General features: G+C 42.9%; 1 protein-coding gene across 2 annotated transcripts in view; it reads left to right on the top strand.

The window, feature by feature from the left end:
• LOC126281617 (putative inorganic phosphate cotransporter) overlaps positions 1-27,587 on the top strand; it is a 433,128-nt gene that overhangs the window by 301,634 nt on the left and 103,907 nt on the right. For both annotated transcript variants that reach the window (XM_049980742.1, XM_049980748.1), the window contains exon 2: positions 22,696-22,832. In XM_049980742.1, the coding sequence (XP_049836699.1) occupies positions 22,696-22,832 (137 nt within the window). The remainder of the gene's footprint in view (positions 1-22,695; positions 22,833-27,587) is intronic.

The raw sequence follows: 27,587 nt of genomic DNA, 5'->3' as shown, positions 1-27,587 counted from the left end.
GAAAGGAGAAAATATAAAAATGCAGTAAATGAAGCAGGCAAAAAGGAATACAAACGTCTCAAAAATGAGATCGAGAGGAAGTGCAAAATGGCTAAACAGGGATGGCTAGAGGATAAATGTAAGGATGTAGAGGCTTATCTCACTAGGGGTAAGATAGATACTGCCTACAGGAAAATTAAAGAGACCTTTGGAGAGAAGAGAACCACGTGTATGAATATCAAGAGCTCAGATGGCAACCCAGTTCTAAGCAAAGAAGGGAAGGCAGAAAGGTGGAAGGAGTATATAGAAGGTTTATACAAGGGTGATGTACTTGAGGACAATATTATGGAAATGGAAGAGGATGTAGATGAAGACGAAATGGGTGATACGATATTGCGTGAAGAGTTTGACAGAGCACTGAAAGACCTGAGTCGGAACAAGGCCCCCGGAGTAGACAACATTCCATTAGAACTACTGACGGCCTTGGGAGAGCCAGTCATGACAAAACTCTACCAGCTGGTGAGCAAGATGTATGAGACAGGCGAAATACCCTCAGACTTCAAGAAGAATATAATAATTCCAATCCCAAAGAAAGCAGGTGCTGACAGATGTGAAAATTACCGAACTATCAGTTTAATAAGTCACAGCTGCAAAATACTAACGCGAATTCTTTACAGACGAATGGAAAAACTGATAGATGCGGACCTCGGGGAGGATCAGTTTGGATTCCGTCGAAATGTTGGAACACGTGAGGCAATACTGACCTTACGACTTATCTTAGAAGAAAGATTAAGGAAAGGCAAACCTACGGTTCTAGCATTTGTAGACTTAGAGAAAGCTTTTGACAATGTTGACTGGAATACTCTTTTTCAAATTCTAAAGGTGGCAGGGGTAAAATACAGGGAGCGAAAGGCTATTTACAATTTGTACAGAAACCAGATGGCAGTCATAAGAGTCGAGGGGCATGAAAGGGAAGCAGTGGTTGGGAAAGGAGTGAGACAGGGTTGTAGCCTCTCCCCGATGTTATTCAATCTGTATATTGAGCAAGCAGTAAAGGAAACAAAAGAAAAATTTGGAGTAGGTATTAAAATTCATGGAGACGAAGTAAAAACTTTGAGGTTCGCCGATGACATTCTAATTCTGTCACAGACGGCAAAGGACTTGGAAGAGCAGTTGAACGGAATGGACAGTGTCTTGAAAGGAGGATATAAGATGAACATTAACAAAAGCAAAACGAGGATAATGGAATGTAGTCCAATTAAATCGGGTGATGCTGAGGGAATTAGATTAGGAAATGAGACACTTAAAGTAGTAAAGGAGTTTTGCTATTTGGGGAGCAAAATAACTGATGATGGTCGAAGTAGAGAGGATATAAAATGTAGACTGACAATGGCAAGGAAAGCGTTTCTGAAGAAGAGAAATTTGTTAACATCGAATATAGATTTAAGTGTCAGGAAGTCATTTCTGAAAATATTTGTTTGGAGTGTAGCCATGTATGGAAGTGAAACATGGACGATAACTAGTTTGGACAAGAAGAGAATAGAAGCTTTCGAAATGTGGTGCTACAGAAGAATACTGAAGATAAGGTGGATAGATCACGTAACTAATGAGGAGGTATTGAATAGGATTGGGGAGAAGAGAAGTTTGTGGCACAACTTGACTAGAAGAAGGGATCGGTTGGTAGGACATGTTTTGAGGCATCAAGGGATCACAAATTTAGCATTGGAGGGCAGTGTGGAGGGTAAAAATCGTAGAGGGAGACCGAGAGATGAGTACACTAAGCAGATTCAGAAGGATGTAGGTTGCAGTAGGTACTGGGAGATGAAGAAGCTTGCACAGGATAGAGTAGCATGGAGAGCTGCATCAAACCAGTCTCAGGACTGAAGACCACAACAACAACACTGTGCATCTGTGACATTAAAACTGACACATATACATAACATACGCTTCAAATACCTCAAGAAAATGCCTTTTCCGAGTTACAGGTAGTTCCCGTAACACACTGGAAATGCTTCATAATCCACTTCATAACAGTTTACAAACTAAGTGACAGCACAACACAGTAGTAACTGTGTAATGGCCACTGCACTGCTGTACGGCATTGTGCCTACACTATATTATTATTATTAGTGGCAGTGGTCAGACACAAAGAACTCACAGTCTGTATTCTTCCAATTCCTGTCAGTTCAGAAGTGAAGAAAGCAGAAATCATGTGACTTACAAACATGAAGTTAGTGCAGAAATTTTAACTTGCTTGGTTTTAAATGCGGGTGTAGGGTGTGCGTGAAGTAAGTTCCGCTACGAAGAAGTAGCATGTTTTGTAACAAGTGTTTACCCTCAACGAGGATGCTTAGCTTTCTTTTCCGAGAGGGAATTGTAAGTAGCACAACGATGTATTGCAAATTGTATCACCGTTGTATAAAATAAGATCGTTGGAAATAAGCAGTATAAATTGTCTCATCGACTTGTGAGTTTGTGGTTTAGTAACACACCTACGACACCTAAATATCGTTTATCCTACTTCGTTTTTAAAAAATGATAATGCTCAAAGAATTTATGTTACATACTACACTTTAGTGAAGAGTAATATTGATGATGTTGAAGGGAGGGGGCGGGTGTGCTAGCAAATATCTGATTGCACTCAGAGGTAATGATCTCAGAAAAGCGGGGAATCGCCAGGCAATCTTGGGAGAGCGTATCAGGTCACCAGCATATTCAAACCAAATCTGGGATAAGTCAAGAAAGCTTCTTCATCAGTTTAAATAGTTCTGCAGTAAGTACTCATAAGATAGCTTCTGAGACAGGAAATGACACACTTACTATACATAGTCATAAAAAAAGTAACCATTGGAAAAAGTAACCTGGAACATTTCGCGCACTTAACAATCCTTCATTCAAACATCCTATCAATAAAAAAATTAAATACAGCAATTTGAAGTTGAGCTCCAATCTTTGATTTGAATTGCACAGTAGTTTGTGTCACCGAACATTGGTGTAGAGACACATAAATTCAACGTGTAGCATATTGTCCAGTCACATCAATGTGACCATCCGTCAAAAGCCTGAATAACCACGTTCTGCAGCTTGGACCGCTAAGAGACGTGCAGGAAAGGAGACAGTGAGGTTCTGGAAATACCAGAAGTCGAACCATGCCGGGCCGGCCGGTGTGACCAAGCGATTCTAAGATCTTCAGTCTGGAGCAGACCTCTGGCAGTTGTCGGGGACTGATGAGCTCAGATGTTAAGTCACATTGTGCTCAGAGCCATCTGAACCATTTTTTTGAACCAGTGTCGCTGGGTTTCTCCACTGAGAGTCAGCAGTGTGAACAGCCCGATCGAAGTGGTCCCACAGACTCTCGATTGGGTTTAAATTCTGGACGTCTGGTGGCCAGGGGAGTATGGCAAACTCATGCTGGTGCTATTCGAAACATCCACGTTCACTGCGAATTGTGTCAACGCGTTGTACTGTTCTGCTGGAAGATGCCATCGTGCCGAGGAAAAGCACACTGCTTTCAGCGGTGGACAAACGCCTCAAGGATAGATGCATGTTTGGTTGATCCACTAAGCCTTCCTGGATGACGAGAACACAAACGGAATGCCACGAAAACATTCCCCAGACCGTAAGTTCCCTCCTCCGGCCTGGAACCTTCCGACGATTGTTCCAGAGTGTTTACCATCTTTCTAAGGCGGAATAAAACGTCATTAATCCACCTGTCGTCCGCCCCGGTAGCTGAATGGTCAGCGTGACGGATTGTCAGTCCTCTGGGCCTGAGTTCGATTCCCAGCTGGGTCAGGGAATTTTCTCCGGCCAGGGACTGGGTGTTGTGCTGTACTCATAATCATCCTATCATCCTCATCGACTGCAGGTCGCCAAAATGGCGTCAAATTAAAAGACCGACACCCAGCGAACAGTCTACCCGACAGCGGTGCGAGCTGGCCTAAGATTAAATACACTACTGGCCATTAAAATTGCTACGCCAAGAAGAAATGCAGGGATAAACGGGTATTCATTGGACAAATATATTATACTAGAAAAGACATGTGATTACATTTTCACGCAATTTGGGCGCATGGATCCTGACAGATCAGTACCCAGAACCACCACCTCTGGCCGTAATAACGGCCTTGATACGCCTGAGCATTGAGTCAAACAGAGCTTGGATGGCGTGTACAGGTACAGCTGCCCATGCAGCTTCAACACGATGCCACAGTTCATCAAGAGTAGTGACTGGCGTTTTCAATTGGTGAGAAATCTGAAGAATGTGCTGGCCAGGGCAGCAGTCGAACATTTTCTGCATCCAGAATGGCCCCGTACAGGACCTGGAACATGAGGTCGTGCATTATTCTGCTGAAATGTAGGGTTCACAGGGATCGAATGAAGGGTAGAGCCACGGTTCGTAACACATCTGAAATATAACGTCCACTGTTCGAAGTGCCGTCAGTGCGAACAAGAGGTGACCGAGACGTGTAACCAATGGTACCCCATACCGTCATTCCGGGTGATACGCCAGTATGGCGATGACGAATACACACTTTCAATGTGCATTCGCCGCGATGTCGCCAAATACGTATGCGACCATCATGATGCTGTAAACAGAACCTGGATTCATCCGAAAAAAATGACGTTTTGCCATTCGTTCACCCAGGTTCGAGGTTGAGTGCACCATCGCAGGCGCTCCTGTTTGTGATGCAGTGTCAAGGATAACCGCAGCCACGGTCTCCGAGCTGATAGTCCATGCTGCTGCAAACGTCGTCCAACTGTTCGTGCAGAGGGTTGTTGTCTTGCAAACGTCCCCTTCGGTTGACTCAGGGATCGAGACGTGGTTGCACGATCTGTTACAGCCATGCGGATAAGATGGCTGTCATCTCGACTGCTAGAGATACGAGTCCATTTGGATCCAGCACGGCGTTCCGTATTACGCTCCTGAACCCACCGATTCCATATTCTGCTAACAGTCATTGGATCTCGACCAACGCGAGCAGCAATGTCGCGATAGGATAAACCGCAATCGCGAGAGGCTACAATCCGACCTTTATCAAAGTCGGAAACGTAATGGTACGCATTTCTCCTCCTTACACGAAGCATCACAACGACGTTTCACCAGGCAACGCCGGTCAACTGCTGTTTGTGTATGAGAATTCGGTTGGAAACATTCATGTCAGCACATTGTAGGTGTCGCCACCGGCGCCAACCTTGTGTGAATGCTATGAAAAGCTAATCATTTGCGTATCACAGCATCTTCTTCCTATCAGTTAAATTTCGCCTCTGTAGCACGTCATCTTCGTGGTGTAGCAATTTTAATGGCCCGTGGTGTAAATAAATCCACCTGTCGCCCCTTATTGGACGTCCAGTTGCCGTATTGGCGTGCAATGCCAGCCTTTGTCGCTGATGTACAGCAGTCAGCATGGGTACATGAACCAGGCGCCAGGTGCGGAAGTGTGGTGTGTGTACTGTAAGACCTTCGGTACACACACCATCAAATTATTTGACTTGTCGCTCTAACGAAGTAGGCGAGTGTCAGAAATATGTCTCGTGGTCTTATCGTGGAGTGTTTATCTTCTGCCGCTAGGTCAGACGATAGAAATGCCACTTGCACGCTTAGTGTAGCAGATTGACGGTGACCAACTTTAAACAGAACTTGATTAATTTTCACACACATTTATTAAAATAATAACAAGCACAAAAATAACTTAACTTGGTTCTGGATGCTATTTGCAATTGACAGTTTGAAGTTCCTTTGGTCTTATTCTCACATGTCTCTGATACTTGGTCTTATTCGCACATATCTCTGATACTTGACAAAGGGTCTATAGATTTATCTTCATGGGTATGTGCAGGAATATGATAATCTTATTAGGCGCAGACAGAAACTTTGACTATAGACTGGTACAGACTGATGCAGATAAATGCAGACTAATGCAAACTGATGCAGACTGACTAATCGGAGGTCTGTACACTCGTCATAATACCTCGAGCGTTCAGGTATCACTGCGCGAGTCTGATCTGCGAGGAGAAAAGGTGCTATGTTAGCAGCAATCTCGTTGGCTGCGTTACGTATTAATACGCGAATCGGCGGTGGCAGAATTTGGTCCGTCTCTAAGACAGCGCCATCTCGTAGTGTGGAGACGGACGAGCGCTGCGCCTGTGCTGTTGTGCTTAGCGGGGCGCGCTCTATTGGGAAAGTTGTGTACGCGCTGACTACGCGGAACTATGTACACAACAATAAGCAACAACTTTCGCTGAGCGTTCGTTGAGAAGACACATAGGGCGGTCAGCTGTTTAACAGTTGCGCGTCTATTCGCCCGTATACGTCTCCGCAGAAGTCGTAATCTATGGCCCGTGGTGCTTCACAGTTCCCTCGGCGGCGGTTTTGGATGGCACCATTTTGCCGTGCACGGTATACGAGGGTCACTCCAAAAGAAATTCACACTATTTTGGTAAAAATACACTTTTCATTTTCCATGTGTGAAAGTCATAAAGTGTGTATATACATCCATCCCGCTTGTTTTCAAACTTAGTTCAACATGTTCCCGTGAGTTGCGCCGTCGCAGCATGTCTTCAAGATCGCTGCTACACTTGACGTTCGTCAGAAGCAACGTGCTGTCATAGATTTCCTGTGCTGTGAAAACGAGACAGTGAGAAACATTCACAAGAGGTTGAAAAAGGTGTATGGAGATGCTGCTGTCGATCGCAGTACAGTTAGTCGATGGGCAAGCAGGTTACGTGATGAAAGCCGGCACGGCAATATTGAGGATTGTCCTCGCAACGTCAGGCCTCGTGCTGCACACACTCCAGACAATGTGCAGAGTTAACGAATTGGTGACAGCTGACAGACGCATATGTGACGACACTGAAGAAACATCAAGCTCGACTGAGTCGTGTTCGACCACATCGGCAAAAGCAGGATATTTTGCTGTTGCACGATCATGCACGGCCACATGTCAGTCAAAAAACCGTGGAAGCGATCACAAAACTCGGATGTACAACACTGAAATACCCGCCTTACAGTCCTGACCTGGCTCCATGTGACTATCATCTCTTTGGGAAACTGAAAGACTCTCTTCGTGGAACAAGGTCTCAAGATGATGACTCCCTTGTGCACGCTGCCAAACAGTGGCTCCAACAGGTTGATCCAGAATTTTACCGTGCAGGTATACAGGCACTGGTTCCAAGATGGCGTAAGGCAGTAGAGAGAGATGGAAATTATGTGGAGAAATGAAAATATTGTTTCTAAAGGATGTATCTACACACTGTAAAACTTTCAAAAATGTAGCATAAAAGATGGATTAAAAAAAAAGTAGTGTGCATTTCTTTTGGAGTGACCCTCATACCTTAATCAAGCGGGCATGTGCACAGTTTACGGACTTAGCCGTTTCGGAAATGTTTTCACCCTTGGCCCGAAAGCAATGATCACGCCCTTTTGGACGTCAGACAAATCGCTCCATTCCCGCATGCCTATGTGACTGGACCGAATATTACCGTAGTATGAAAGAACGATGCTTCGATGCTTGTGATGGGTAGCGTCAGATTGATAAGGTGTCTCATCTGAAGTCCGTTGCTCATTATTGACGTGTAGCTAGCGCGTCGACAGGTGCTTGGAAAATCAGAATGTACTCGAGGAATTCTCGTCCGCCCACGCCGCGCTGCTAATGGCTGACGGAGCTTCTTTGGCAGCTCGTTCCCGCGAGATAACTCCGTCCTGATATCTGTTGGCAGAGATCTCTTGGCTTGATATTGCTCGCCGATGAGTAAAAAATGAAGACTAGTGAATAAAACCGTGAGTTCAAACGTACTGCGCAATCGGTTCAAGTGGCGACATTCCTAACATGCGCCGTCAAACCGTATGTCTGCTCTGTTAACGTGTCCTTGTCACCGTTATGGGAAATTTGCCAGATATGACGTTTACTGGTAACGCTCTTCGACTGTTCATTGTTCGCATTGCAAAGATAAACACATTCTACGAGGGTGTGCTGAAAAGTATTGCCTCCGATTTTGTGAGTATGTGTGTGTGTGAAAACTCTAAGAGCTTTTTTTGAATTGTGTGTGTGTGTGTGTGTGTGTGAAAACTCTGAAAGCTTTTTTGAATAAACGACCCTTAATTAACATTGTACACCTTTGTCTTTCTCAACATAATCACCCAGCCGACGAACATATTTCTTCCAACGAGAGACCAATATGTTAACACCCTCACTGTAGAATATTTGACTTTATTGACGCAGTCGCATCACCACCTCTGATTGCCCTGCTTCATCACTGAGAAAGTAAGTCCTCGAATGTGTTCTTTAAGTGTTGGAAATAGATGAAAATCGGATGGGGTCAAGTCAAAACGGTACGGTATGGAGAATGGTCGCTGACAGTGAACCCAAGGCGTCGAATTGTAACTTGTTGGAACGCTCATGTGTGCTCTGCCACTGTAATTTTGAAGGACAGGGAACTCCGTGTGTAGACCAATTCTTCGAATTTGAAACTCGATCATAGTACGCTGTTTCTTGCTCACGACATAGGTACGTTACACACGGTCATGTTAAATGCTACAGCAGTAGATGGTTGTAACTTTCAACGGGAAAGTCGACCGAGTAATATGCATAACGCGTAATACCTCAATCGATATTGAGAACAGATCAAAAAATTCGGAAGCACTGCTTTTCAGCACGCCCTCGTAGAAACACTGCTGTAAAATAAAAAGCTTTGATAAAAGTACATTGTTTACTGAGAGCAGTTCTTATCACATTAAACTATCGCAAATCTTACCTGGGTACCACAAGAACTGGCGGTTTGTGTGTTCTTTAAGGCCGACAATGGGCGAAGAAATTCTCGCCCCGCGACCCAGATTTAGCGAAATTCCGTAACCAATAGCGTGCATAAAAAAATTCAAATTTGGCGTAAAATACATTTCACGTACAAGTGCATTTAAAAGAACAAGAAAAAGAATTGGTTCTACGTAAAAACCGTCGCGCATCTAAGTTGTGTAAAAACCGTTGCGCATCAAAGTTGTCTTCCAGATGCTCGATTATCACAATGACACTGAAATGGAAGAAGATACAGTGAAGGCTGTGGAACATGTTGTGGCGTTCGCTGTGTCATTCAGTGGTGTGATATTTAATTAACTTGTAAATGAAAATGATAATCTTATTTTATTACATTGAGTAATTACTAAATGATTTTTCTCCCGGCTAAAGATTTGGTCAAGTTGCTAAAGAACTCCAAGTTAACGTCGTGTTAAAGTGTTGTCTGTAAGTTGTGTAAGTGTCGCTAAATCACAGTTCCTACGACAGATTCTATACAACTATTGATTATGATGGAAGCAGTTATCTTCAGCAAAATGATCATTAAAACCACCGAATATCAGCCGCGCACAACACTGACGTATGTTACCTGAAACAATATTCTTCGCAACTGCTCGTTAATTAATTTCGGCTCCATACATCAGCTAGAAAAGTTTGTTATAAGGATCGTGCTATGAGCACTGTTTTTAAAGAACCAATCTGATTCGAATTATTTTCATTAAAAAGAGCCGGGACCATCGGCGCCCATTTCTTTTTACACATTTGTATTAACTTCGGCATTTATGTCTGCAGAGTTGCGTAATTGGAATTTGCCGCTGAGATAATTGTAAAATGGCGGCAGACAATTGATAGAAACTTTCTATTGTTAGAGCAAATAAGATAAGTATTTGAAATGTTTATTAAACTTTACTTTCGTATTGTGAAATATTTAGACTCCATCAAGCAAACATTTGATTTTTTTTTCTAAGGAAAACACAGACAAAAACGCGATACAAATCGCTATCATCAATGGCCGCGCTAGTTGCATTGGAAAGAAATAATTAACACAGATAATGGTTACTGAGAAAGGAATTAAAGTTACAAATAATTATTCACTCATATTTATAATAATAATGAACTCTACTCTCAAGTAATAATTAACAAATAATTACAATTTCTTAACAGATCTCAGTTTGATATGCGTCCACAACCTACAAAAGCCAACCAACAAAAGGTAAAAACAAAAGAAGACAAACGCAGATCATAAAAGGAATTTACAATTATCATTGTCTTTGTATGATTCACATCGATATGTCCAATTACATCATAAAATATTACATAAATAATTAATATTTATCATCGTTTTCACTGTTTTTTCATATGTTGAATAGATAATGTTTATAATTGTTAGAGGCATAATTTCCTCTCGTCGCAATGTAGCTAAAATTTATCTCATGGATGTTACAATGTTCCAACAAAATTATGGTAGCCTAAACAAATTTACAAGGCACCTCTTACGTTTGTCTGGGTGGAAGTACAGCAAGTAATATAACGTTTGCGTCCAGGTATTTCCCTACATACACGCAACTGTAGTGTTCATGAGAAATTTGTTTAAACTATGATATACTTTGAGATGTGCATATAAAACAAACTGGACGTTCGCAATTTATTGCGCCAGTGAAACACACATCAGTTTTAGAATTGACGCGTTGTGATTAGTGTTGCCAGATGGTCGGGATTCGCCTGGATTTCGTACTATTTCCAGACTCCAGGCAGTATAGAAAATCTCCCAACAAACAGCTTCTCGCAAACTCCTGTACAAAATAATAATTTGAATTTGCCGCGCGCCTCAACTTTCATTCACTTCATTGTTGAACGAAGTGAACATGGGAAACTCGTTTTGTCTTGCGTGTCTCGTGGGTGGTGGCATTAGCTCACGTACTGTAGCTTCTTTCAGTTCATCGCAAGCGCTACAACCTCAAACAACAATTACTATTGTGTCACAAAAAGTGTTCACATACTTTATCTGACACGCAAGAACATTGGCTGGAGGGCACTAAACTGAAATAGCTAAGTTTATTTGTTCAGTTTCGTATCTGTTATTGCAAGTTTACGGCAAGTAATTCTGTCAGTCGTCTTATAGTTGCTCGATTCTTTTTTTCTTTTTCCTACACGTGTGGCGAGCATGAGCGCGCGAATGGCAAAAGGCAATAATAAAACCGACGAATCATTCTCAAATATCTGTTATTATTTCTTTTTGTTATGTATCGCCCGTCTGTATCTTCCGTGAGTGTGTTTCACCTGGCCATGGCCGCATAATAATATTGTATCATGGTATAATACAGTTACGACAATACTGCTCTGTTTTGTTATACATTGCGGCAGCAGGGCACCAAATGGACAGAAAGCTACAATTCTAAAAATGACTGACACAATGGGGTGATGCATCTACAGAGCGAGTAAAAAAAAAAAGAAACCTGTAGTTCGATTCACATGGTGCATCAGTACTTCATTGCGCTGCCAGCAGCGCCAGCGTAGTGTACTGTTAAAATGCCAACCTTCACTGCTGCGGAGTGTTATCGCTGTGTGTTTTGATTTCATGAAACGAAATCCGCAACGAACGCTCGGCGTAAATTTCGCACCAATTGCGCTAAAGAACCACAAGGCAGCCCTACAATTTACTCTTGACACAAGAACTATGTTGAGACGGGTTATTCACTGCGACATAATAAATCACCAGGTCGCCCGTGTGTTGATTATGTTGAACAGGTTGGAGAGAGCTTTACCCGCAGTCCACAAAAATCAACGTGCCGTGCCTTTCGCGAGACTGGTATTCCACTACAGAATGTTTGGTGAGTACTGTGTAGAGTTTTACACTTGAAACCATACGTATTCACAGTGACACAACACATTACTGATGCAGATAAGGTTGCTCTTGGGAATTCTGTGCGGAAACGTTGCATCGGTTAGAAGACGACAAGACATTCCTGAACACTAAAATCTTCTGCAATGAGTCAACATTTCATATCAGTGACGGAGCGCCAGGACATCGATTGGAACTCGCCACTGTGTTCCTCGAACATCTCCATCACACTTCTCGCCCTGTGATATGGCGCATTATCTTGTTGAAAAATGCCACTGTCACTGGGAACCACGATCGTCATGGAGGGGTGTACATGGTCTGCAACCAGTGTGCGATACTTCTTGGCCTAATGTTCCCCAGAGCATAACGGAGCCGCTACCAGCTTGTCTCCGTCTCGCTGTATACAGTTGTCAAGGAGCTGGTCCCCTGGGAGGCGACGGATTCGCGTCCTCCCATTGGCGTGATGAAGAAGATATCGGAATTCATTAGACCATGGAACGCTCTGCCACGGCGTCAATGTCCAGTGTCAACGGTCACGTACCCATTTCAGTCGTAGGTGCCGATGTCGTGGTGTTCACATTGGCACATGCGTGGGTCATCGGCTCAGAGGCCCAACGTTAGGAGTGTTCTGTGCACTGTGTGTAGACACACTTGTCCTCTGCCCAGCATTAAAGTCTGATGATAGTTCCGCCACAGTTCGCTTCCTGTCCCGTTTTAGCAGTCAGCCCAGCCTACGACGTTTATAACTACGGTTGGACGCCCAACCTCATGACGTTGGACCTTCGCCACATCTTGAAGACACTCACCACAGCAATTCTCGAGCACCTGACAAGTGCAGTTTTCGAAATGTTCGTGTCGTGCCTCCGGGCGCTCTTAATCTGCCCTCAGTCAAACTGAGACAGCGCGCTTTCCGTAGACTACACACGGACAGTACGCTCATTGATACTACAGGTACTGTGCGTGTGTCTGAATAGCATTCACTCCTCGCCAGGTGACTCTGCTATCGCCTAGACGGGTTTATATGGATAGTAGGTTGGTGGTCATAGAATCGTAAGCAATAACAAACATACGTCCACAATACATCATGGAACGAAGGCAGCTTCTGTTTTATATGAAAAGAAAAAGAAAAAAAATGTAACCCACCTGATATGATGGATGCGTGCAGAACGCAATCAGATTACGAACAACATATTTACGATGCAATTCAAAAAGTGCAATACACACAAGAAGACGTGATCAGAAGCACAATGAGATGAAACCAAGTTAACTACGAGACGGAAACAAGTATGGAAGACTAAAAATCAGCCACTAAGAACGCGACATGATGTATTGATAAACTTGGAACGCTCCTGGTGGCCTAGCAGCGAACCTAGGTCGTGTCCCTAGATGAGTTTCGCCCCCGTGGTGGTGGCTGCTGGAGTAGTCAAGTCGGTTGTTACTATCAGTCAGTTGTCCTATCACTGCCTCAAAGTGCGCCGGGAACAAAGGGGCGGATGGGGGGACAGGTGGGTTCTCAAAAACTGACAGGAAATAAAAGCAAACAGGAAAAAAAGACGGTCGTACGCAGTGTCATTTCGTTCAAGAAGCATTGTAAAGAAAAGACTGCTGCTGAACAGAGATGCACAGGGGAACACGATAATCCAGAATTTGTTACTGCGAGTGCCTCTGACAGCGCTCTAAAGAAAGACATAGATCTCCAAAACAGGAAGCACGTATTAGAAGTTAAGGAAATACTGGGACAGGAAGAGTGCGGCATGTGTTTAAGAGAAACCGGTGTTAATCTGCAAACTTATGTGGTTAAATCAAAGTAAGTTCCGTAAATATATTTACCGTAAGTGTGATATGAGAATGTTATATGTATTACGTTAATGAGCGTCATGTGCAGTATCGCATTTCTTCAGGAAGTCAATGATCAAAGGCTAATGTGTCTAAACACGTTGCTGCATTGTGCTGCTTCACTAATAGTGAAAGAGATTTTTGTAAGACAACCGTTTGGCAACAATGGGAAGCTCCAGGTAGTTATCGTTGCAACTTGTACTACTAAGACGAAACGGGTGAAGAAATGTTTCGCATAAAAAGCACACACAACCTTTTAAATCTGCAGCAACGAAAAGCAATGTCATAATAAACAAGAAATATTTGAAAAGTTTAAAGAGTTTGAATGTGCTTTGTTTCACACATTACGAGAAGAGTGTGAACGTGAAGCAAAGGTTACATCCAACTCAACTGTGAGGCAGTTGGTAATGAACGCTGTTGAACAAAGTGAATATAATATGTTCATTCCAGTGATCTCTATACTAAGAAAGTATAGAGATCACTGGTTAATTCGTTATTGTGCTGCTATTGGAATCCAGAGTACTTATGCGATTCACAGATGCTATATGTAATCTGAAGTGTAGACTTTGCCATGCGTTTTCAACAACATGGATTCCGAAGGTGTGCACAAATTCTCGCAGCGTTATTACTTGTTGCAATTTGCAACCAATATAATTTTGGCGAAATGTGCAATTTTGGTACATATCCTGGGCTGTCAGGTTGTCTTGTGACACACCAGTGATGAAATGACGATTACATAAGAAAGTTTTACAGAGTCCATTGCTTACCATCATCAATTGTCTCCCTCTTCAATGACGTGATCCAACCTTTTCGTCTAGTTGCGTGTTGCTTTTCATTTGAAAAGGAGAACTTCGTTTCAGGAGGAGAGTAGCTATAAGCGAAGTTAAAACCAACGACAGTATAATTACAGTTACCCTACCTACAGCCTGAAGCTGTAAATTACACTATACTGCGTGCGTCAGGAATGTAACTGACGCGTCAAGAATATAACTGATGTAAATTTTACACTATTTTTTCTTCGGCGTTTGCTGGTATTTCATCGGATTACATCTCACTTGGAGCGGAAGCCAAGCTGTCCCGAGTACAGTCAAGTGCGCTAGTAACGACGCGTTTTGTGCTGTGTGCGGTGTGCGCACATCAACTCGGCGATAATACTGGACCATAGCTTTAGCGGCGCATTTAACTTGGACAGCAGTGGCCAGTCAGCGGATCCAAGGCCCAACTAACCTACAGTAATGTCAAGATAAGCAGTTCAGACGTATCAAGAGTCTAGGAATGTCATATAAACAGATTGAAATAATACACAGAAAATTTCCGCGACAGCAAATCTCCGCCAATACGCTTCTTAAGGGACCAGACAGAAAGCATAGCATGCTCCTGTTCTTAGCTAACCTTGTAATTAAACACAAAAGTGATGAATGTTCCTAACTTAAACACAGGTAATTTTTCTGCCTGAGCTATGTGTGACGTAAGAGCGTATTGCAGGGATTCCACTGTTGGTTAAACATTGAAGCCACTGAAAGCATTAATTACAGTCAGTCGTCTGGTAACTTCTGAACTCCTTCCATATTCGCATCCGAAGAATATATTTCGGTAGGCCTACAGGAACTGTCACTTGCTACTTTCATAACGAGGCTATCGATAAGAGAATTAACGCTGCCACCCAAACGCATACTTTTCTCCTCTTTTATGATGTGCTGTTCTGCAACCCGCCAGTGATGGGTGATAAAGCTTCGTGCGTTAGTTTCAGTGCGTCTGGCAGCTTAGATCTCTTGTCATTTCTCGCGACAGATCCCTTACCTTGGATCAATAACAATTCTATTTGGGTTCAGATTGCAGTCGTACGGTTTTTGTTGTTGTGGTCTTCAGTCCTGAGACTGGTTTGTTGCAGCTCTCCATGCTACTCTATCCTGTGCAAGCTTCTTCATCTCCGAGTACCTACTGCAGCCTACATACTTCTGAATCTGCTTAGTGTATTCATCTCTTGGTCTCCCTCTACGATTTTTCCCTCCACGCTGCCCTCCAATACTAAATTGGTGATCCCTCGATGCCTCAGAACAGGTCCTACCAACCGATCCCTTCTTCTAGTCAAGTTGTGCCACAAGCTCTTCTTCTCCCCAATTCTATTCAGTACCTCCTCATTATTTATGTGATCTACCCATCAAATCTTCAGGATTCTTTTGTAGCACCACATTTCGAAAGCTTCTTTCTCTTCCTGTCTAAACTATTTATCGTCCACGTTTCAATTCCGTACATGGCTACACTCCATACAAATACTTTAAGAAACGACTTCCTGACATTTAAATCTATACTCGATGTTAACAAATTTCTCTTCTTCAGAAACGCTTTCCATGTCATAGCCAGTCTACATTTTATATACTCTCTACTTCGACCATCATCAGTTAATTTGCTCCTTTACTACTTTAAGTGTCCCATTTCCTAATCTAATTCCCTCAGCATCACCCGACTTAATTCGACTACATTCCATTATCCTCGTTTTGCTTTTGTTGATGTTCATCTTATACCCTCCTTTCAAGACCACTTCTTCCCTTTCGTACCCCTCGACTCTTGTAACTGCCATCTGCTTTCTGTACAACTTGTAAATAGCCTTTTGGTCCCTGTATTTTACCCCTGCCACCTTCAGAATTTGAGAGTATTCCAATCAACATTGTCGTACGGTAGCAACAGTAAAAATGCAACATTTGAACGTTGTGCACGATACCGTGGAAATGGTTGTTTTTCTCATGTTTCTATGACGCTTGTCACTCTGGCTTGTATGAGACGAGATCTGTGGTATAAAACAATGGGCAGAGTCCATAGATTTTTTTTTATTTTTGCCCAAAAAATTTAATTTGTAAAGTTTTCTTAATGTAAACAACCAACATCAACAATCTTTTATAAAATATCAGTACCGTAACTAAGAATTTATATCTGCAAAGAAAACTGGAATTTTGCATGTGACGTATAATTAGAACAAATATTAGTGCATTTTCACAAAAAATTATTAGATATGTGTTAATTAGCAAATTATTAGATATGTGTTAATTAGCAAATGCTCAATGAATTTTTATATTTAAATCAAGTAGGTATTCGAACTGTACAGGTAAATATCGGAAAAAGACTACGGTGGGATTCGAAGCAACGATGTACAAAGCAACTAATCACCGTTATCTGTTGGTGCCGATTAGACTGCACATTTCGTTTTCAGAAACGTCTTCACCTTCAGTACTAAAGCTTGTCGGAAAACTTCAAAGCCGATTTACTCCGTAAACTTGTGAAAAAAAACCATTAAGAATAGCTCGTTTCTCACATTCTTCAATGGTGTTCCACTCGAGTATTTGTCTACAGAGCAGGTACTAGCGCCAGCTATATTCACAGTACTTATTGAGAGCCCGACAATCAGAGCACAACTTGCTTTAACAGAGACTACGACTGTATGCGATATTTGAAAGAAAAACTATACTACTAAAAGTATGATTAAGAAAAATCTTTGATGGCTATTAATACATAAGAATATCTTTAGCAACATAATAATAAAATATCTAATAATAAGTAGGGGCTACTTCCAAGAGCGTAACAATACCAGCGTCCGTGTGCTACGGCTGCTGAGCAATCATCGCTTTCGTATTTGTTTAAATCAGCATTTTTTTTCTTATGACGAAGGAAGTAGAGCACATTGCTTTATACGTAACCATTTACTAAATTCAAATGGCTCTGAGTACTATGGGACTTAACATCTATGGTCATCAGTCCCCTAGAGCTTGGAACTACTTAAACCTAACTAACCTAAGGACATCACACAACACCCAGTCATCACGATGCAGAGAAAATCTCTGATCCCACCGGGAATCGAACCCGGGAACCCGGGCGCGGGAAGCGAGAACGCTACCGCACGACCACGAGCTGCGGACAACCATTTGCTCCTCCAATATTGTTGCAAGACTAACTACTAGATTGCAGCACTAGCAGTTCACAGTTTCGTACACTCCCTGTCATGGTTTAAGCGCAAATTGCAGTTTGTTAAAGGTCTTGCTGCTACTTCGCTACGGTATAGTCTGTGGCGGCTGATGTGCAAGAGCACAAGGTTTCATGAACATCCTATCTTTCGACACCTTGCAGATTTATCGGTTATTTTTCTTTGAGTGCTATTAAATGTAACATAGTGCAATCTGAAAATACGGAGCTTGAATCTACCGCGTTACTGATCCTCTAGACTCAGTGAAACATGGCGTCATGGTCGCGAGCACTCCTTCAGTTGTGCACGTTTTAAGGAGCTTTTGCAGCTTGCGTGACGTAATTGCCTTATGTGTTAAATACATACGGATTTGATAAAAACAAGGTGCACAATTCAGGATGTAAACAGCTAGCCCTTGCCACTCACTAGAAGGTTACGTCAGTGCCATCAGGTGGTAGCACACTGCGGCAGACTTTTATCCCCGTTCGCTCGGCATAAATCCTGCTAGATGATACCACAGTCCTCAGATACGCTAATCCACTCACTATACAGGGTGTTACAAAACGTACGGCCCAACTTTCAGGAACATTCCTCACACACAAAGAAAGAAAATATGTTATGTGGACATGTGTCCGGAAACACTTGCTTTCCATGTTGGAGCTCATTTTATTACTTCTCTTCAAATCACATTAATCATGGAATGGAAACACACAGCAACAGAACGTACCAGCGTGACTTCAAACACTTTGTTACAGGAAATGTTCAAAATGTCCTCCGTTAGCGAGGATACATGCGTCCACTCTCCGTCGCATGGAATCCCTGATGCGCTGATGCAGCCCTCGAGAATGGCGTATTGTATCACAGCCGTCCACAACACGAGCAAGAAGAGTCTCTACATTTGGTACCGGGGTTGCGTAGACAATAGCTTTCGAATGCCCCCATAAATGAAAGTCAAGAGGGTTGATTGAGGTCAGGAGAGCGTGGAGGCCATGGAATTGGTCCGCCTCTACCAATCCATCGGTCACCGAATCTGTTGTTGAGAAGCGTACGAACACTTCGACTGAAATGTGCAGTAGCTCCATCGTGCATGAACCACATTTTGTGTCGTACGTGTTCTGACAGCACAGGTAGAATATCTCGTATGAACTCATGATAACGTGCTCCATTGAGCGTAGGTGGAAGAACATGGGGTCCAATCAGCACATCACCAACAATGCCTGCCCAAACGTTCACAGAAAATCTGTGTTGATGACGTGATTGCACAATTGCGTGCGGATTCTCGTCAGCCCACACATGTTGATTGTGAAAATTAACAATTTGATCACGTTGGAATGAAGCCTCATCCGTAAAGAGAACATTTTTACTGAAATGAGGATTGACACATTGTTGGATGCACCATTCGCAGAAGTGTACCCGTGGAGGCCAATCTGCTGCTGATAGTGCCTGCACACGCTGTACATGGTACGGAAACAACTGGTTCTCCCGTAGCACTCTCCATGCAGTGCCGTGGTCAACGTTACCTTGTACAGCAGCAACTTCTCTAACGCTGACATTAGGGTCATCGTCAACTGCACGAAGAATTACCTCGTCCATTGCAGGTGTCATCGTCGTTCTAAGTCTTCCCCAGTGGCGAGTCATAGGCTGGAATGTTCCGTGCTCCCTAAGACGCCGATCAATTGCTTCGAACATCTTCCTGTCGGGACACTTTCTTTCTGGAAATGTACAAACGTACCGCGCCACAGATATAGCCCCGTCCTAATCCATACATCAAATGGGTATCTGCCAACTCCGCATTTGTAAACATTGCACTGACTGAAAACCACGTTCGTGATGAACACTAACCTGTTGATGCTACGTACTGATGTGCTTGGTGCTAGTACTGTAGGGCAATGAGTCGCATGTCAACACAAGCACCGAAGTCAACATTACCTTCCTTCAATTGGGCCAACTGGCGGTGAATCGAGGAAGTACAGTACATACTGACGAAACTAAAATGAGCTCTAACATGGAAATTAAGCGTTTCCGGACACATGTCCACATAACATCCTTTCTTTATTTGTGTGTGAGGAATGTTTCCTGAAAGCTTGGCCGTACCTTTTTGTAATACTCTGTATAGCAAAATTAGATCGGACGTCAGTATACGTTACAGCTGTACTGACAGTAAACCTATTTTGTGTGTTTCTGAATGAGTTGTAGAGTATTAAGTTATGAATTTTATAATACATTAATCCATTTGAGACAGTGAGAATCATAAGGGCCTAAAGCAAATCACCATCAATTGTAGCATTTATTCATGGTTCTGAAATGTGTTGATCTTATGGTGAGACAGGTTTATCTGTGCTGTAGGCCCACATTGTATATATGTAAATTCACGAAAAGCTGTATCACTGGTTTCTCTGATATTCACTTAAATGTGGGATCGATGGTGGTGTGCTTTAGGCCCTTAAGAATCTCAGCGTCTCATTTGTATTCTAGTCAAGTGACCATGTTGGTAGACATTAGTACTTGAGTTAATGTTTCCGGCAAACGTTTGTTTGCGTTTGGAGTTGGTTGTTTACTTTGCGGCAATCGGCTTTCATGTCTAGTGTAAACATGAACTATGTTGAATCTGTTTTAAATGCTAACAGAAAAGTAAAGCCTTGGGGAGGGTCGTGAATTTTGCTTGAGTAGCTCAGTCGGTGGAGCACTTGCCTGGGAAAGGGAAAGGTCCGAGTTCGAGTCTCGATCGGGCACACAGCTTTAATCCGCGAGAAAGTTTCGTATCAGCGAACACTCCGCTGCAAATTGAAAATCTCATTCTGGGAACATAAAAGTAAATTATCAGGAAAAGTTAGCCACGATAGAACTACGGCCTCCGAGAACAGATCCTTTGATTGAGAGAGTGACGAAATGAAATAAGCGTGATCACAAGCGAACATTTAAGAAGGGAAGTGTACCGTGAGCACAAGTTGTTATGTGGGTGCAGCGTAAGAACATCTGATTTTCAGCCCGAAAGTAAATCTGTGAACTAATACATCTTTTAGGGACCTAGTACATCTGTCCGAGAAAAATAGAATAATACGAAAACTCACACTTACATAAAAATGCGAAACGGCGAGTTGCGAAATCTTACATATTATTTCATTATTACACTAAACTGTACTTAATTATGTACAAAACAACAAAGTTCCACAAAAAGTTGTTTCATTTGTCAGATAAGTCATGCCCCATATTGTTATTATTACTGCTGTTATTACTATTGGTAGTGGCTATAGTTGTATAAACTTATTGATAAACATAACTGTTACACAGCAGATGCTATTAATTTCATACTCCCAAATTTATCGAATCTAAAAATTTGTGAACGCGCAAGATGTATACACACGAGCCGCTACTGATTATTTTTACGTATTATTATTATGGGTTGCGTTATTTTTGGGGGAAGAGACCGAACAGTGAGGTCATCGGTCTCGGGAAGGATGGAGAAGGAAGTCGGCCGTGCCCTGTCAAAGGAACCATACCGGCATTTGCCTGAAGCGATTTAGGGAAATCACGTAAAACCTAAATCAGGATGGTCGGACGCGGGATTGATCCGTCGTCCTCCCGAATGCGAGTCCAGTGTGCTAACCACTGCGCCACCTCGCTCGGTATTATTATGATTATTATTTCCTGTCTCAGACGTTATGTCTGGTTAAAAATGGAAAGTGACGCGGACCTTGATCAAACGTGACTTCCTTTTAACTGTACTTATTATTTTTACTGCTGTTATTATTATTGGCAGTGGCTGTATTTGTATAGACTTGCTGATAAGTGTAACTGTTATACAACAGATGCTATTAATTACACACCGTGGGGCCGCGCGAGTCAGCACTAGTTGGGTAAAGAAATGAATCATTATGTACATTGTTTCTAACTCTAATACCGTACTTGACTTGCTTTGTTGAATCTTCCACGTGAGAGTATTCCTCTTAATGGATATGTTATTACAGAATTTTAAACTTTGAAATTCGCATTGAAAATCAAAGTTTTGTTGCCCCTGGCTGCTGTTTGATAGGCAACCTGCAATTGGGTGTGTGGCAAGGGATAGACGTTAAATAATATTGATTTATTTTGTATGACATTCAAGTATTGAGTGATGAAAGATAACTGTCTATATGATTCCTCCAGAAGCGCCCTAATGCCTCTTAACTAGTCATCATCGGTATTACCTAACGACTAATTTGCTGTACGGCCAGCCAATCTGTAGCACCAACAACAATGGCGAAGTCAGAGCAAATCGTCATATGTTATTTACATATATTTCATAAATCACGAAGTAAATGGATTTATAGCTTCAGGAAACACAAAACGATTTATCTAAATATTTAGTAACAGAACAGATGTATTTTAACATCTTATTTTGTAATTTAAAACTACTTTTATATGTTTTAAAGCACTTAAACTGAAGAATAGATTTCATTGTTACTGCTGACTTTCCACCCACACTCAAGTGACATTTCATGGATAATACAAAAATATAGGATGAAACCTGCAAGATATGTCACAAATGTAACTACACACATTACCACTAACTCCAAATAAGAGTTAGCACATCTTTAAAAATGGGCACACCAGTCAGTAAATTACTTCAGATGGAATTTGTATATGTAATAACACATTGTGTGTTCCTCCTGAAATGGTCTACTGTAAACACAAGTACCTGAAACACTAGCAAGATCTGAAGTCATTTGTGCACAAATAGAGAGCACAACTTGAACTGTGTACCAATCATCTCTATGTGTACCAGGACTTCCACAACTTCCACAATACACATACTCAGCTGTTTAGCAGGTAACAACAGATTCCTTCAGCCATGACAATTTATGACAGCGGCATAATATTTGTAACATTTTTGAAACTGTGGCCCCTTCAAGAAAACCAACTGTCCTTCCACTGTCGAAATTGCTCAGCCGACACATTGTCGGCATCCTCCAGTAGGACTGTTAACTGTGTGGCATTACCATGCTATAACTGACTACTCTCTCCTTCAACATCTACCAAGGTCACAACTTATGATCTATCTACATAAGATACTACTGAGAAGTGAGTTCCAGTATGCCATTGCCTATGCTGGTGGGACACACTGGTCATCAGTGACCTGTACCAGGAAATGGGTGCAGTTATACGGCTGTGACACAGGCATGGATATGAAAACCTTCCTTGTTCTCTAGCAGGTGTTGTTACTAAACTGTATTGGTAGTGATTTTTCACTCTGGAAAGACGCTCTCAAAATATGGTTCAATCTCTTTCATGTAATCATTGTACCACATTTGTTGCAGGTTCTGCCCTTGGCTACCGCCATTTGCAGGTGTTCCTCATGTTCCTGGGAGTGACATTTGCGTACGCCTTGAGGACAAATCTTTCAATTGCCATTGTCTCTATGACAGACAAAAACAGCTCAAATCCAAATTTTCCGGTAAGTTTCTGTTGGTTGTAATAATTAGAAACTACATACTTTATATCTTAGTTATAAGAAACTGCCTTATGCTCCCCCCCCCCCCCTCTCTCTCTCTCTCTCTCTCTCTCTCTCTCTCTCTCACACACACACACACACACACACACACACACACACACACACACACACACACACACACACACACAATGAGAGATGAATGTTCTGGCTAAATGTTTCATCCACTCCTCCTAGTGGTGATCAATAACAAGAAGAACTCTTCTCTCTACACTCAACAGTTACAAATAAGACAATATACTCATTTTTCAAACAAAAAGTACCAATTAGAATGAAAAAAAGAATACACACACACTTATTTTAATTTTTTTTATTGTTCAAGGAAGTGTGTGACCCAAACATACATTTGTTTTAAATTTTTTTATTGTTCAAGTAAGTGTGTGATGTAGAGAGGATATAAAATGTAGACTGGCAATGGGAAGGAAAGCGTTTCCGAAGAAGAGAAATTTGTTAACATCGAGTATAGATTTAAGTGTCAGGAAGTCTTTTCTGAAAGTATTGGTATGGAGTGTAGCCATGTATGGAAGTGAAACATGGACGATAAATAGTTTGGACAAGAAGAGAATAGAAGCTTTCGAAATGTGGTGCTACAGAAGAATGCTGAAGATAAGATGGGTAGATCACATAACTAATGAGGAGGTATTGAATAGAATTGGGGAGAAGAGGAGTTTGTGGCACAACTTGACAAGAAGAAGGGACCAGTTGGTAGTACATGTTCTGAGGCATCAAGGGATCACAAATTTAGCATTGGAGGGCAGTGTGGAGGGTAAAAATCGTAGAGGGAGACCAAGAGACGAATACACCAAGCAGATTCAGAAGGATGTAGGTTGCAGTAGGTACTGGGAGATGAAGAAGCTTGCACAGGATAGAGTAGCATGGAGAGCTGCATAAAACCAGTCTCAGGACTGAAGACAACAACAACAACAACAAGTGTGTGGCCCATATTTTCTCAACCATGGAAGAATTCATGTAGTATCTACAGTTATTTGTTTACAACCATCAACACTCAAAAAATACAATGGCAGTTAATAGAGCATCAGATCTACATTAGAGAGAACATTAACGAAAAATTGTATCCCATGCCATGTCAGGTAACATGCAGCGATTGTCATACAAAATCACAGAGCTGTTCTAGGCAGTAAGCAGAATCTTCACAGAGCATGGCTAAAGCAAGAGAAAGTGAGGTGTCACTGGGAGCGTGCTGTCAGCAAGACGTGGCCAATGTTGGTGTTGACAGCTCTTATTTCGACCTTCCACTGACAGCTTCAAGTAAAGATTCTCCAGTCACCATGGGGGCATACTTCGGTGAGCTGCCACTTCCCTCACCTTCTTTGAGAAGTCAACACCACAGGCATTGATGGCAGAAAATGAGAAAATGGAGGGCCAACCAGGGGAGACCACTGCAGTTGACAGGCTGACATGGCCGAGGAGTCCACAGGGTCCAGCCACATGTCCCAACAGCGGCACAATTGGTGCTGAATGTCAACAGTGTTTGTCTGCATCAGCTTAACAGCAACTAAAGAAGCATTGCCATTGTGGGGCTGAACTGCCAGCTGTCTATGGCCTGGCAGGGCATGCATCCAGAAGTGGCCCGGATGATGGAAAGCCAGGTGCCAGCATGGAAAATGCACTTTTTGCAATGAGGGATGGCCCCAGTAATGGCTGGGAAGGGGCAGCCAGGTGCTCTGGCAGATATGCGGCTTCCGGGCAGCTGTTGTCATGTCAGTGGAGGGTCTGGTGCAGCTGGTTGTTGCGTATCTATGTCTCTGGTGCCAAAGGCAATCAGGTCAAGGTGGCTCCATGGCCCCTGGCCCCTGGAGTGGAGCAGTGAGCAGTGGTTTCTAGAGGGCTTCCCACCAGAGTTTTCTATGGCTGCAGCTGTGACAGATCAGTGCCCCACTGTACAACAGAGGTCACGAACACACCTTTGGCCTTGTCACAGATCAGAGCAGTTGCAACAGTGTCCAGAGCTGTCGGCTGTGGAAGATCTCCACTCAGGTACTTCCATTCAGTGGAGTGGCCCTGTAGGCTCTGGGAAACAGAGGCAATGCCAAGTCAGTGGACATGTCCATCAATCACATTTTCAGTTGTGTCTTAAAAGTATGCACCGTACACTCTGCCACACCATTCATCTGGAGGTGAAATGGTGTGGGTATGAGATGCAGAACTCATGAAACAGTGGTGAAGTGAACTGTGGACCGTTATCAGACACGATTGTCAGGGGCAACCCTTAGATCGTGAGGGGTGAGAGCGTGCACAGTTGCTTCCATTATGGTGGAGTGCATGTGCATGGCATAGGGTTAAAATAGCTCTGAGCACTATGGGACTTAACATCTGAGGTAATCAGTCCCCTAGAACTTAGAACTAATTATACCTAACTAACCTAAGGACATCACACACATCCATGCCCGGGGCAGGATTCGAACCTGCGACTGTAGCGGTTGTGCGGTTCCAGACTGTAGCACCTAGAACTGCTCGGCCACCCCGGCCAGCCATGGTATAGGGATAATTGGGCAGTGCGTCAACCACCACCAACTGAGTAGATTTATGGAAGGGGCCTGCAGAGTCAATGTTGATGATGTCGGACTTGGCCTGGGCCGTGGAGCAGAAAGTTGCAACATCACCACCTGCTGCTCTGTATACTGCTGGCAGTCACTGATCTTCATAATTGCTGAATTTATGTCAGGCCAGTAGACAAAATGACATGCGAGGACCTTCATTCAGGTCATACCCCAATGGCAAGGAAAGTAAGGACTGGAGGGATGATGATGCAAGAGTAGTAAAGTTGGTGCTAGGAGGAGCATGCCATTAACTACTGTCAGCTGATGATGGGGGAGAAAACAGTTGCAGAGCAGATGAGACTCCTTGGTCGGCAGTTTCTCAGGCTAACCCTTGCACACAAAATAAATCTTCTGGCGGAGCACAAGATTTCTCCGGGTGGTCTGTGCTATGCAATGGCCCATCACCAGAAGTCTACCTACCAAATGCTGCAAATGATCATCGATCTGAAACCAGACAACTTCAGTTTTGTCAAAGGTGATGTTGGGTCCCATGGGCAAGTGCAATAACACACACACATTTGCATGCTACATTATCGATCTATAATGAATCTGAATCTCATAATGACAGACACTGAAAAACAAAGCCCAATGGTGGAGTCATTGTGCTGACCTGTCAGAAAGCTGGGACTGGGGACCAAAGAGTGCCATTAGTGGTTTATGGTTGGTTATGAAATAGAATTTGTTGCAATAAAGGAAAACATGGAACTTCTGGACAGCATACATAATGGTTAAAGCTTCCTTGAATGACTGTTAACATATTTGAGGTTTGACACTGTCCTGTGCAAGATGGTGGCCCAAATATTTTCTTTCTGTGTGTACTATTGTCTTCAGATGCAACACAATTCAGCCAAGGGAACTAAAGTCAACAAGGTGTGGTCACACAGGCAAGGCTTACGCATGTTTGTCACCATTCCAGTTTTTCATATAAACAAACTGGCATGTGCTAGTTACCTCCAGATGTAAAATTTAGTCAAACATAGCTGCCTGATTGTCAGCTAAAATAAGAAGGGAAGGAATTAACATCATCCAGTTAAAGTCCCATAATCCCATGGAGTGTGTACTTTGTTATTAAATCTGTGTTTCTGTTGTAACATGAGTGGGGACAGATAGTAATGGGTTCAGTTTTACTAGACTTGTGACATGTGTTATGTAACAATACCAGAGAAAGAAAGCAGCTACTCACCATATAGTGGAGATGCTGAGTCGCAATAGGCACAATAAAAAGATTCACGCAATCAAAGCTTTCGGCCATTAACGCCTGTGTCAGCAGTAGACACACATAAACACACGCACACTCACATCCACACAAACGCAACTTGTACACACGTCTGTAGTCTCAGAGAGCTGAAACTATACTGCGAGCAGCACCACCAGTGCATGATGGGAGTGTTGACTGGGTGGGGGTAAGGACGAGGCTGGGGCGGGGAGCTGGAGGGATAGTATGGTGGGAGGGCGGACAGTGAAATGTTGCAGTTTAGACAGAGGGCAGGAGAGGAGGTGTGGAGGGGTGAAGGAGTAAGTAACAGGAAGGGTAGAAATAAAAATAAATTAAAAGACTGGTTGTGGCGGTGAAATGACGGCTGTGTAGTGCTGGAATGGGAGCGGGGAGGGGGCTGGATGGGTGAGGACAGTGACTAACGAAGATTGAGGCCAGGAGGGTTACTGGAACATAGGATGTATTGCAGGGAAAGTTCCCACCTGCACGATTAAAAAAAGCTGGTGTTGGTCGGAAGGATCCATATGGCACAGACTGTGAAGCAGTAATTGAGATGAGGGGTATCATGTTTGACACCGTGTTCAGCAACAGGGTGGTCCACTTGTTTTTCGACCACAGTTTGTCAGTGGCCGTTCAGGCAGACAGACAGCTTGTTGGTTGTCATACCTACATAGAATGCAGAACAGTGGTTGCAGCTTAGCTTGTAAATCACATGACTGGTTTCACAGGTAGCCCTGCCTTTCATGCAGTAGGTGATGCTAGTGACTGGATTGGAGTAGGCAGTAGTAGGAGGATGTATGGCACAGGTCTTGCATCTAGGTCTATTATAGGGGTATGAGCCATGAGGTAAGGGATTGGGAGCAGGGGTTGTATAAGGATGGATGAGTATATTGTGTAGGTTTGATGGACGGCAGAATACCAGAG

The sequence above is a fragment of the Schistocerca gregaria genome, chromosome 1, assembly GCF_023897955.1.
Source record: "Schistocerca gregaria isolate iqSchGreg1 chromosome 1, iqSchGreg1.2, whole genome shotgun sequence".
In the NCBI taxonomy this organism is placed as follows: Eukaryota; Metazoa; Arthropoda; class Insecta; order Orthoptera; family Acrididae; genus Schistocerca; species Schistocerca gregaria.
This window is presented reverse-complemented; position numbering and strand designations above follow the sequence as displayed.